General features: G+C 43.9%; 2 protein-coding genes across 4 annotated transcripts in view; one reads left to right on the forward strand and one right to left on the reverse strand.

The window, feature by feature from the left end:
• LOC124125448 (dual 3',5'-cyclic-AMP and -GMP phosphodiesterase 11-like) overlaps nt 1–13,104 on the reverse strand; it is a 234,297-nt gene that overhangs the window by 184,671 nt on the left and 36,522 nt on the right. The window lies entirely within an intron of this gene.
• LOC124125447 lies at nt 2,435–5,813 on the forward strand. Of its 2 annotated transcripts, none has more exons than XM_048387139.1 (2): nt 2,435–2,563; nt 5,240–5,813. In XM_048387139.1, the coding sequence occupies exons 1-2, from the start codon at nt 2,464–2,466 to the stop codon at nt 5,539–5,541; spliced, it is 402 nt and encodes a 133-aa protein (XP_048243096.1). In that variant the 5' UTR covers nt 2,435–2,463; the 3' UTR covers nt 5,542–5,813. The 2 variants fall into 2 exon arrangements, with proteins under 2 accessions (XP_048243096.1, XP_048243095.1); XM_048387138.1 differs by lacking the exon at nt 2,435–2,563 and adding an exon at nt 3,068–4,616.

Consider the following 13,104-nt stretch of genomic DNA (forward strand, 5'->3'; position numbering starts at 1 on the left):
GAAAATTCAACATTTTCATCTGGCATTGTCTGGTGATGCTAAGGCGAACATGAATGCTAGTCATCTACCGAACACTATACAGAAAAGCAGATGCAGAAACAGCAATCATCAATCTGCAAGGAAGCTATCCACTGTGACCATAGAACATGTGATAATAACTTTGTTTATCAATTCGTGGGTAGTTTTAGAACACCGTCGTTTAATAAGTTATTTGGCTGCTACTATTGACTTCAGATTTTTTTCTTCCAGATTCTTGTTTCAGTATGCTTTATAAATGATATAAGACCATATTCATACTGTGCATCATTTAAACCCCATTTCACCACACCACAGGTTTCATAATCTATTTGTGGTACCCTATTTTTCTTCATATTGCTAGAATCTATTTTCTGGATTTTAAACAATATCACCACTTAAGGTGGTGAGGTGAAATGGGGTTTAACGTCGTGTCCAAGATTATTGCACTTATATAGCGACGTGCATGCACGTGTATGTGTGTGTGTGTGGCTGCTTGTACTAGTCCGGACTGATGCCGATTTATAGTGCTAGCTCACTGAGATACCATGCCTCAGTTTAACATGAATACCCCACTCAGACACAGTATACTGACTCCGAGCCGACCAGTCCTTGTTTAGCCCCTTAATGCCGACGCCAGACAGGGTAACAACAAGTACCATCTGTTAACGTATTTTGGTATGACGCGGCTGGGGATCGAACCCCGGACCTTCCGCTCTCCGGGCGGATGCTCTACCTTTAGACCACGGAGGCGGTCTCCACCACTTAATAATGAAGCTAAACTTGTGAAGGATTGTTAAGCTTGGAGCTGTAACTATTGTTGACTCTAAACAAGCAGACAGTAACTTGATCAATTTTACCAAGTACAACCAGTCAATACAACAAACAGTGCATCGACAGGCCACCAATTAGGACTGACAATTATGACAACTCACAATTGATTTGTAATGTGGCATTGAAAGGAAGCAGTCCCTTACGACAAGCAGGCTTGTTAACAGAGTAAGGCTGATGCAAATACTGAGCAAAGTAAACAAAGATCAAATGACTTAAATCCATCATTTTAACTGAACCATTTGGAACTCCTTTGGGAATTGAGTTTAACTGTGGGTATATGTCTCACATTGGATGACCTTCATTCATCTGTCAGATTGAATTTCACCTGTCTTTATCTCCACTAAGTGACTTTAAGTTGTTCCAAATCAACAAAATTCTAGTTGAAAATAATATTCATGTTCAAAGCCATGTTAGCCATTGACATGATATTGACATTGGCTTTGTGAGGGGCGGTCAGGTAGCCAAGTCACAGGCTAAAGCATTCGCTCGTCATGCCGAAGACTCGGGTTTCGACTCCTGACATGGGTACAATTTCTGGTGTCCCCCGCCGTGATATTGCTGGAATATTGCTAAAAGCGATGTAAAACCTTACTCACTCACTCACTCACTCACTCATAGACTTTGTTGCTATTGCCCAATTCATAAACCTCGCCTGAAAATACTGGTTTCCAGGTTAGAGATGCATTGTCTGGAAATGAGTGCCAAGTCTGGACACACATATGTGGGATGATGTAACATCAGCTCACTTCTGCATTTGCTTGCATTATTCCTTACTTCCATACACTTTTCCCTCGCTTTACCATCTTCATGTTCCATTTCATGTCACCCACCCAAAGTGGAGCGATAAGTTTGTAAATGATGATGGCTATATTCTTAAAACCAAACATAGTGGACTGTTGGGTACTCAGGTGGACATTTGGCATCTTGGGCTACAGCTCCAATTATTAATGATACGAGATAGGGCTGCCTGCTTTACAGCAGGAACCAAGTTATCCATTCTACTTTACAGAAGATGTCTTAGTGTCTGCTTTACAACGGATGGTCTGCTTGGCCACAAAAGTTACCCTCACTCACTATTTGTCAAAAGTAGTTGCAAAGCAGCATTGGTTGCCTGTGCAGTTGTTGTTTGCAGGGCAACAGTCATTGCATTGGTGTCGCTTAACATGGGTTAAGCTCACATTCTGCAGCGCACAGGTACCTCCACATCCACGACCATTACATAATCCCAAATAACATTTCGTCTTAATTTCAAGTTCTGCTATCATGCAAGATAGTGGAGCCTCTCCTGATGGGGTCATGTTACATATAATAGCATTTAGTGATTAGAACTAAATGCCTTTATGTTAGGCTTGGCACAGTTGCTAATATTATTACAGCGAAATACCTTCATTCCGTGCGGCTACGTGCCGTTTTGCATGGTGCCATCGTCTCTGGCCTAGATCCGCTCTTGGCACGTCCGGTAAAGGAGCGTTTGTTTATATTTTCTATGACCTGTTGTAGCGTGACATCAGCTCACGCAGCACTTGCTCTCCAGCTTTCAGCCATACAACACATAGTTATATTCGCGCATTCATCTATAGTTCATTGCATAGTTCGTTGCAATTACCATTAAGAATGCCACCAAAAAGACGGGCCGCCTTAAATCACCGCCTCGTAAGGAGCGGGAAAATAGCCAGGAGGGAACCAAGTGTCCGGCAAGCGACATCGGCTACTGGTAAGTCACGGAGATCAGCTAGATCTCCATTGCACGGACCCCCCTTGCCAAGTGTACAAATAGCTGCTAACTTGCTAGTTGAAGCAGATGATTCGGACAATCCAAACGTTCTCCCGCGATTCGATCACGGAGACATCGAAGAGCCCCAACAAGTGGGGTCGCCCGTTCCGTCGATGCTAGCTATATCGAGCCAACTCAACAGCATACTGGATATGCTAGGCAAACGGATGGCCCAAGATACTTCTCGGAGCTTTACTGGCATGCGAGGGGTAAGTACCAATGATCTGGGGGTAACGGGGTCGGTGGTGTCAAGAAATCCCGATGTGTTGTCATTTAGCAGTGCACACTCGGGCGAGCCGGGAGTTTCCCGTGACGTCACACCACGTGCAGAGTCAGGAGCGGGGTCAACCAATCAGGGAACAGGGGATTCCCTGACCTTCCAGGCGGATGCTATCAGCGCTCACGTCCGTCAAGTTGTACGGGAGAGAGTATCGAGATGGGAGTTTGTGGAGTTGACTACATTGTTGCCAGGCGCACAGTCGCATGACGATGACGATGCATTTAAGATGCAGATGGATTCGTCGGGTAATCTGCGATTCTCGCCGGCCAAGCCGGCTAACGCCAGGGCATTAAGCATAGGCCAATGGACGTCAGCTTTCCACATATATATGAGCATTTACGTGGTGAAACATTTTTGTCAGTCCACCATACAGGGCATGTTGGCATACATGGAAACAATCCGTAATGCCGCAGTCCGCTCCGGGGGTTTTGGCTGGTCAAACTACGACCAGCAATTCCGACACCGTATGGCACGAGACCCAATTCGGGAGTGGGGCAAGATAGACGGTGAATTGTGGTTGAAGCACATGACACCGACTATGTCCCGTGTTCAAGAAAATAAGACTGAACGCTTTACAGTGCCTTTCAGCAGGGGCCGTGACTTTACAGTCAACGCATGCTGGGACTACAACAGGTCAAGGTGCGCCAGGCCAGAATGCAAGTTTATTCATAAATGCTCCAATTGTGGCGAACAACATCCCGCCTATTCTTGCTTTCGCGCAAAGGGGGGTCGTAGACCCTCCAAACAACTTAACTCCACACAGGCAACCCATGCTAAAGGCACTGGCCCCAACTCCACTCATACTCACTAGATTAAAGCGACATTTGCAACTGTACAAGCATTCTAACCATGCCCATGCCATTTATTTATTACAAGGTTTGGAATCAGGTTTTCAACTGGAATATAGTGGGGCACGCCTAAGTCGTTGGTCTGAGAATCTACGCTCAGCCAGGGATCCCATTTTACAAGAGATAGTAGCTGCCAAATTGAAAAAGGAAGTAAAATTAGGTAGGGTGGCAGGTCCTTTTGAAACGCCGCCCCTGCTGAACCTACAAGTTTCACCCATCGGTCTCGTACCCAAAAAGCAAACGGGTAAGAGTCAAACCTTGCTGGGGACAGACGATTTTCGTTTAATACACCACCTTTCTTATCCTCAAGGCAGATCAATCAACGACAACATAGACAGCGAAGCATGCTCCGTGTCATATGCACGGTTCGACGAGGCTGTCAGTATGGTACAGCAACTTGGTCCAAATGCTCTACTTGCAAAATTTGATGTGAAATCGGCTTTCAGGATTATGCCGGTACACCCTCAGGACTTTGAGTTGCTAGGCTTGTGCTTTCAAGGTAAATACTACTTTGATAAATGCTTGCCGTTTGGCTGTTCCATATCATGCTCAGTGTTTGAAAAATTCAGCACCTTTTTGCAATGGTGTGTCCAGCAAAAGTTGCCTAACGGCCAACTCATGCATTACCTTGATGATTTTCTCACAGGCGGAACTGCAGGAACGAAAGACTGTGGTGACAACCTTGATACATGTCTCAGTACTTTCCAGGAGCTGGGCGTACCCGTAGCACATGAGAAGACAGTAGGTCCTGCATCCTGCTTAACATTCCTAGGTCTTGAAATCGACACAGTCAGGATGCAGGTTAGAATACCACAGGAAAAGATTGTAAATATCAACGCAATCATACACGATATGCTGGCCTCAGGTAAGCACAAAGTGACCCGTAAAGCTTTGCAGTCTCTGGTGGGTAAGCTAAATTTCATGTGCCGGGCAATACCCATTGGTAGACCGTTTTGCCGCAGACTGATTGATGCCTATACAAAGGTAAGTCATCAAGCACACCGTGTTCGCATCACGCGGGGAGTTCGGGAGGACCTAGAGGTTTGGCTCGGGTTCTTGGGGGAATTTAACGGTGTGTCGGTTTTTCAGAATCAAAAGTGGGCTGACAATACATGTCTGCAGCTGTTTACTGACGCAGCCAGCACTGTGGGGTTCGGCGCATACTATAACGGGAACTGGGCAAACGGGCTCTGGCCCCGTGAGTGGGTGGAGGACGGCTCGACTCGTGACATGACACTGCTGGAGTTGTTTCCGATTGTGCTGTCAGTTTGTCTGTGGGGGACAGCCTTTGCTAACAGGAAAGTACTTTTCTTTTGTGATAACCAAGCGGTAGTGTCAATAATAAATAAACAGTCTTCAAAGGCACCCAGAATCATGTCACTGATTAGGCAGCTAGTGCTGCAGTGCCTCAAACACAACATTTTGTTCAAGGCCAGATATATAACAACACACGACAATATTATCGCAGATGCACTGTCGAGATTTCAGTGGGAACGATTCCGCAATGCAGCTCCATCAGCCAATCTGCATCCCACACCACTTCCAGACAATCTCTGGCAGGGCTAACAATCGAGGCAGAGAGGCTCCTTCAGCGATCATTGGCGGCAAACACGTGGGCAACTTACCAGGCAGGAACCCAAGCGTTGCAAGCATTCAGGGCATCACAGGCTGGGAGATGCCTGGCCGGTTCCAATAACTCATCTGGTACATTTCATTGCTCACCTGTCAGTGTCAGGACATGCACCGAGTACGGTAAGAACGTATATGGCCGGTATCTCAACGTACCATAGGCTACACAGCATGGAAGACCGCACCGGCCACTTTGTTATTACTAAAATGATTACGGGGATGCAAAAGTGTCAGGGGAAGCAGGATCACAGAAAACCAATAACAATAGACCTGCTCAAAGTAATTGTAAACAACCTGCAATTTGTCTGCTCTTCTACCTATGAAGTAAGATTGTTCAAAGCAGTATATTGCTTGGCCTTCTTTGGTTTCTTTCGGGTGAGTGAACTCGTGCAAACCAAACTTTCTCAGCCAGGGTGCGCTTTCTTGGACCTAGAAGCCCAAGACACGACTAAGACAGTAACAGTCGCTCTAAGGCATTCAAAAACCGACAGGCACTCACATGGCATAGTTGTTTCCATTTCCGCCATACCTGGCCACAATCTGTGTCCAGTGGCTGCAGTTAAAGCATACCTAACAGTTCGATCACAGGGTCAGACTCAAGCTTTCGTACACTTTGATAAATCTCCCCTGACCAGGTATCAATTTCAGGCCGTGTTAAAAAGAGCACTGGCGCATAGCGGCATCTGCACAGCAGCATACTCTTCGCATTCCTTCAGGATTGGCGCAGCAACGACAGCAGCCGGTAACGGAGTGAGTTCAGATTTGATACAGCACTTTGGTAGGTGGGGGTCAGAATGTTATAAAAGCTATGTACGCATACCTGCAAACATTTAAATCGCCAACCATGCAAGAACAGTTTTCTTCCTATTGATTCATGTTTTCAGTATGGTTGATTGGGCCCAGCTTCCTGACCTGGGCGAGAGAGCACCTACAGGACAGTGACTTCGGTATTCCAGGGGGATGTCTCTGGTTGGCAAGGGGCGGCATGAGGTGGGAGGAGCTGACCGAGCTGATAGATGCCCAGGTCAAAGCAATGCAGACACCACCAAAGGCGGTGGTGATTAACCTTGGTTCGAACGACCTGGGTAAGGTAACCACGTGTCAGCTATATCATGAGATCAAGCTGGCACTCCTGAGGATACACCTCCTCCTACCTGGTGCTGTCATTCTGTGGTCAGACATGCTGCCACGGAGGTACTGGCATGTAGCCAGCCGTGCCCGGGACCTGGACGGGGCCAGGCAGAAGCTGAACAGATGAGTGGGGAACAGGGCCCGTGAGCTTGGGGGGATACGGGTTCCCCACACAGTGTTCAACCGGCAGGAGCAGCAACTGTACCTGCGTGACGGGGTTCATTTGTCACCGGCCAGACTTGATCTTTTCCCTTTCCGCAGTATGCTTGTAGGAAACAATTTCAGTATAGGATAACACGGTGGGTGTACATGAGCGCGAATGGTCGTGGTTGTGGGGAAGCACCTTGGTGCTTGTGGCGGGGTGCTGGTGGACTGCATTACAAGTTACATTTGGCGTCTTGGGATACATCCCAAATTATAAATTATTTAGGATAGGGCTACCCGCTTTACAGCAGGAACCAATTTATCCATTCTGCTTTACAGCAGATGGCTTAGTGTCCGCTTTACAGCGGATGGTCAGCTTGGCAACAATAGTTGCCCTCGCTCATGGTTTGGCAATGGTACTTGCCTGGCAGCGATAGCTGCATAGCAACATGGGTTGCTTGGCAACGGTAGTTGCAGGGCAGCGGGCGCTGCATTGGTAAGCAACATGGGTTGCTTGGCAACGGTAGTTGCAGGGCAGCAGGCGCTGCATTGGTAAGCAACATGGGTTGCTTGGCAACTGTTGTTGCAGGGCAGCGGTTGCTGCAGTTGGGGTTGCTTAACAGGGGTTAAGCTCATTGCCGTAGTCCACCAGTACCTCCACATCCACGACCATTTCATCCAATTATGTCTCTTGTCTTAATTTGAAGCTCCACTATCATGCATGATGGCGGAGCCTGTCATAATGGAGCCATGTCCTTATATAATAGCATTTAGTGATTAGAACTAAATGCCTTTATGTTAGGCTTGGCACAGTTGCTAATATTATTACAGCGAAATACCTTCATTCCGTGCGGCTACGTGCCGTTTTGCATGGTGCCATCGTCTCTGGCCTAGATCCGCTCTTGGCACGTCCGGTAAAGGAGCGTTTGTTTATATTTTCTATGACCTGTTGTAGCGTGACATCAGCTCACGCAGCACTTGCTCTCCAGCTTTCAGCCGTACAACACATAGTTATATTCGCGCATTCATCTATAGTTCGTTGCACCCACCCACCCACCCTGTTGTCCTTAATTCCAAGTTATTCAAGCTTTGCAGTTGTCAATTGGTGGAATTTTACTGGAGCATAATGTTTGTACATAATGATGTTGTCATGAATAAAATGTTGCGGATGGGCGGGGTGCTGGTGGACTGCATTACAAGTTACATTTGGCGTCTTGGGATACATCCCAAATTATAAATTATTTAGGATAGGGTTACCCGCTTTACAGCAGGAACCAATTTATCCATTCTGCTTTACAGCAGATGGCTTAGTGTCCGCTTTACAGCGGATGGTCAGCTTGGCAACAATAGTTGCCCTCGCTCATGGTTTGGCAATGGTACTTGCCTGGCAGCGATAGCTGCATAGCAACATGGGTTGCTTGGCAACGGTAGTTGCAGGGCAGCGGGCGCTGCATTGGTAAGCAACATGGGTTGCTTGGCAACGGTAGTTGCAGGGCAGCAGGCGCTGCATTGGTAAGCAACATGGGTTGCTTGGCAACTGTTGTTGCAGGGCAGCGGTTGCTGCAGTTGGGGTTGCTTAACAGGGGTTAAGCTCATTGCCGTAGTCCACCAGTACCTCCACATCCGCGACCATTTCATCCAATTATGTCTCTTGTCTTAATTTGAAGCTCCACTATCATGCATGATGGCGGAGCCTGTCATAATGGAGCCATGTCCTTATATAATATGCCCAAATGTCACAATGCTTGTCCATTCATACTTTGCCAGATTCTATTCACCAAGTGAAGGCTCATGGTGCTAGAAACCATTATTACCCTGGTCAATGGATTAGTGTGCACTCAATTTTAATCCTCAGCTCCCTGTGGAGTATACAACACAAGCAGCCTTTGAAGCACTAGTAGGTTAACAATCACATTTCACTTCCTACAGGGTACCTATTCACTGCTGGGTGATAGAGGCATATTTTGAACAACGACACTCGCCTCAGGATACACATCTTCCCAAGGCAAGAGTGTCCACTAGCCTATATCAAAAACTTGCATTCACCTTTGCCCTTCAATGCCAACTTTTGGTGGCTCTGTCGTGGCACCACCCTGTGTAGAGCACTAGTTGTGTCCTTTGTGATAAAAATGTGATATCCAATTAGATTGCTGTTCTTATTTCGATTGGCTTCACAAAGACGACGACTACCATAGCAAATGACCTGGTCGATCAGGTAACAGAAAGATTCCTGATTTCAACCACGACAGACAAGCAAAATGACATATTACCACAGTAAAGATACTTATTACTGCCACATTTCCATCTTACAGTAACAGAGGCTCACAGTCTACACAGTATCAAGTAACACTGCACACCACAGGAACATGAAACACTCAGCAGAGGTTGTCTAAAAATAGTACTGCATCTCAATCATTGTGATAAGCGTTTAGTCGTTTGCACTTACATGTACAAAAATACTTGGTCAACTTGACTGACAACTTGGAACACTTTGCAAATGTTTGTCTTCCCTTAATTGTTGAAATAATTTCAGCACAAATTTGACAAGGGATGGCTCTGATTAGATGATTGATATATGCGACAGTCCTGTCCTGAGTGAGTCTGTTTTAGCACAGAAAAGTTGCTTCAAAGGGCAAGGATGAAGACTAGTGGACACTTCTGCTTCAGGGAGATGAAGGAGACACTACATGGAACCTTTGCTTCAGTGTGGCAAAGGATCGAAGCCATGAAGAAACTTATCAATCCATCTACTTTCCAACATTGCTTTATTTAGCCTGATTTGTGATCTGTGAGAAGTACACAAGACCACATGTCACAACTTATATGAACAAATTAATGCAGAATATTGAAATTCCTGTGTCATGTTGTAAATAATGTCTGCCACATTCACCTATTTTCAGTTTGTGCACTTATTGATTAAACTCATTAGATTTAATAAATATTGGCCTATTCTATGGGTGACTATAGGTAAAAAAATAAAAAGTTGAAATAAAGGACAAAAGTATACGCAATAATAGTCAAATGTTACGAATAAAGAATAAATGTTACAAATATAGTTCATTGTTTACATACAAACAAGGAATTCAAAATACAAAACGACACCAGTGAACAACTCGCAAACAAAACATGTCAAATGTAAAGTAAGAACAATGTGTGCTGAAGAGTGTCAGTGCACAGAAAGGACACTAAAATGCTAACAGACAACGTTGCTACTAAAAAACGCCAGATGGTGCTGCAATTTGTAAAACATTCCAAGTTTAATCAGCTTGTTCTGCTTTGTAAATAATAGATGCATGTTGAAGTGCTCAATGTATTATGTCATTCCTCGTGCACTCAGCATGTGATGTCACATATATATATTTATAAGCAGGTAAAACACACTTGGTCAATTAAGATATTAAATTTGACATAAAACACCACTAGACATGATCATTTACCATTTAAATTGTTTTTCCTGCTCTCTTAGGCATTGTTTTATATGCAGAGATTAGGATTACCATGTGAATTTTCTTGTAAATTGAGACGGAAATAGCAATCAGCTGTACACACGTTTTCTCCCAATCAACCGGTGATTCAGTTAAAAAGTACCCAATGATACAACTTGAAATAATTTTTATGCAGTGGTTAGAAGAAATTGTACCTTAAATCATTATTTTATCAGGAATAATATATTCCAATATCGTGTTATTTTAGTTGTAGCTTTCACTATATATATTTAAAATTATAAAAGCCATAACGTAGCCCTTTGGTACAGTTGATGGCTATTGCAGGATATATTTACATAGGGAACAATTTGACCAGTCACCGTCAGGACTTCCTGTGCCATGGTTGCTGTAAATAATGGTGATGACCGATGACTTCACACAATGTTTCACCAATGTTAATGTAAACGATATTGAATTTAAGTAAATTCTGAATAAAATTAATAAAATATACCACAAATATCAGTTCAGGTATACAATGAACATGTTTGTATAACCAGATACCGGAAGTAAAATAATGGGATTAAACAGCGTACTTCAGTTTGGATTTGTTGACACCCACACCTCTGTATATCTGTGTATATATTCTATCTATACATGTTGTGTTTATGTATTGAGCATTCAGTCATGTCAACGGATATATATTTTCATAAATATTATACTCTGTGTAATCCGATATCTGTCTAAATAGTTTATGCATAATGTATACAACCTTCAATAAACATCCATTTAATGCTTAATGCTTATGTCGTTCAGATATTTGAAAGACAAAGGAACAAATTGTCACACATTACTTTTGTCCGTGTGGAAATTTGCTGTTTTATACACATACGAAAATCTTGGACAATACTTAGCAATCTTTTTTTCAAATAGGGTTAATATTTGCAGCTACATTTACACCATCAGACAGGAAATATCACTTTTCTCAGTAATATTATAGTCATGGTAGTCTGAGGTAGACTAAGTGCCTCAATATTCTGGAACAACGTTCACTTTTAGATCTTATGAAAATGTGCATCACGAAAAATAACTCAGCATCATACAAGACTTTCGTGTTTGACGTCACACGCTGAGTGCATGAGGAATGACAGAATACATTAAGCACTTCAGCATGCATTTATCATATACACGGCGGAACAAGCCAATTAAACTCGGAATGTTTTACAAATTGCAGCACCACCTGGCGTTCTTTTTTGTCAATGTTGTCTTTTAGCAGTTTAGTGTCATTTTTGTGCACCTACGTTCTTTAGTACACTTTGTTCTTTCCTTACATAAGACGTCTTTCATTTATTGGTGCTGTTTTGTATTTTTAATTCATTATTTGTATGTAAACCATGACCTTTATTTGTAACATTCATTCTTTATTCATAACACTTGACTATTACTGTGGGTTCGTTCCTTTATTTCAACTTTGTATTATTTGACCAAATGGCCGCCCATACGATTCTACCTAAAAGTCGCACATCAAGTCCAGAATGTACAGAATTTGTATCAACAACAAACAAACAAAATACCCCCTAAAAGACAAACTGAATTGTGTTTGTCAGGAATGGGTTGTGGATCAGAGAACACATGGGAAAGATGTATAAACTAGTATGTCAAGACAACAAATTGCATAAAATGAAACGATAGTCCAGGCAAATATAAGCATAAACAACATCACAACGCACTTTGACATCACCTGCTAATGGTGAATTGAGCAATATTTCCCATCAGGGAAACAGGTGCTTCTGCTTACAACATGTTTACCAGAGTAGAGCATTGTTACACAGGCAGATATTCCTACAGCCCTACCTTACAGGTCTTACCAGAGGAGAGCATTGTTATACAGGCAGATATTCCTACAGCCCTACCTTACAGGTCTTACCAGAGTAGAGCATTGTTACACAGGCAGATATTCCTACAGCCCTACCTTACAGGTCTTACCACAGTAGAGCATTGTTACACAGGCAGATATTCCTACAGCCCTACCTTACAGGTCTTACCAGAGTAGAGCATTGTTACACAGGCAGATATTCCTACAGCCCTACCTTACAGGTCTTACCAGAGGAGAGCATTGTTATACAGGCAGATATTCCTACAGCCCTACCTTACAGGTCTTACCAGAGTAGAGCATTGTTATACAGGCAGATATTCCTACAGCCCTACCTTACAGGTCTTACCAGAGGAGAGCATTGTTATACAGGCAGATATTCCTACAGCCCTACCTTACAGGTCTTACCAGAGGAGAGCATTGTTATACAGGCAGATATTCCTACAGCCCTACCTTACAGGTCTTACCAGAGGAGAGCATTGTTATACAGGCAGATATTCCTACAGCCCTACCTTACAGGTCTTACCAGAGGAGAGCATTGTTATACAGGCAGATATTCCTACAGCCCTACCTTACAGGTCTTACCAGAGGAGAGCATTGTTATACAGGCAGGTATTGTTGCAGTCCTACCTTACAGGTCTTACCAGAGTAGAGCATTGTTACACAGGCAGATATTCCTACAGCCCTACCTTACAGGTCTTACCAGAGGAGAGCATTGTTACACAGGCAGATATTCCTACAGCCCTACCTTACAGGTCTTACCAGAGGAGAGCATTGTTATACAGGCAGATATTGTTGCAGTCCTACCTTACAGGTCTTACCAGAGTAGAGCATTGTTACACAGGCAGATATTCCTACAGCCCTACCTTACAGGTCTTACCAGAGGAGAGCATTGTTACACAGGCAGATATTCCTACAGCCCTACCTTACAGGTCTTACCAGAGGAGAGCATTGTTACACAGGCAGATATTCCTACAGCCCTACCTTACAGGTCTTACCAGAGGAGAGCATTGTTACACAGGCAGATATTCCTACAGCCCTACCTTACAGGTCTTACCAGAGGAGAGCATTGTTACACAGGCAGATATTCCTACAGCCCTACCTTACAGGTCTTACCAGAGGAGAGCATTGTTACACAGGCAGATATTCCTACA

Source organism: Haliotis rufescens, unplaced genomic scaffold, assembly GCF_023055435.1.
Source record: "Haliotis rufescens isolate VD_foot unplaced genomic scaffold, xgHalRufe1.0.p SCAF_66, whole genome shotgun sequence".
Lineage (NCBI taxonomy): Eukaryota > Metazoa > Mollusca > Gastropoda > Lepetellida > Haliotidae > Haliotis > Haliotis rufescens.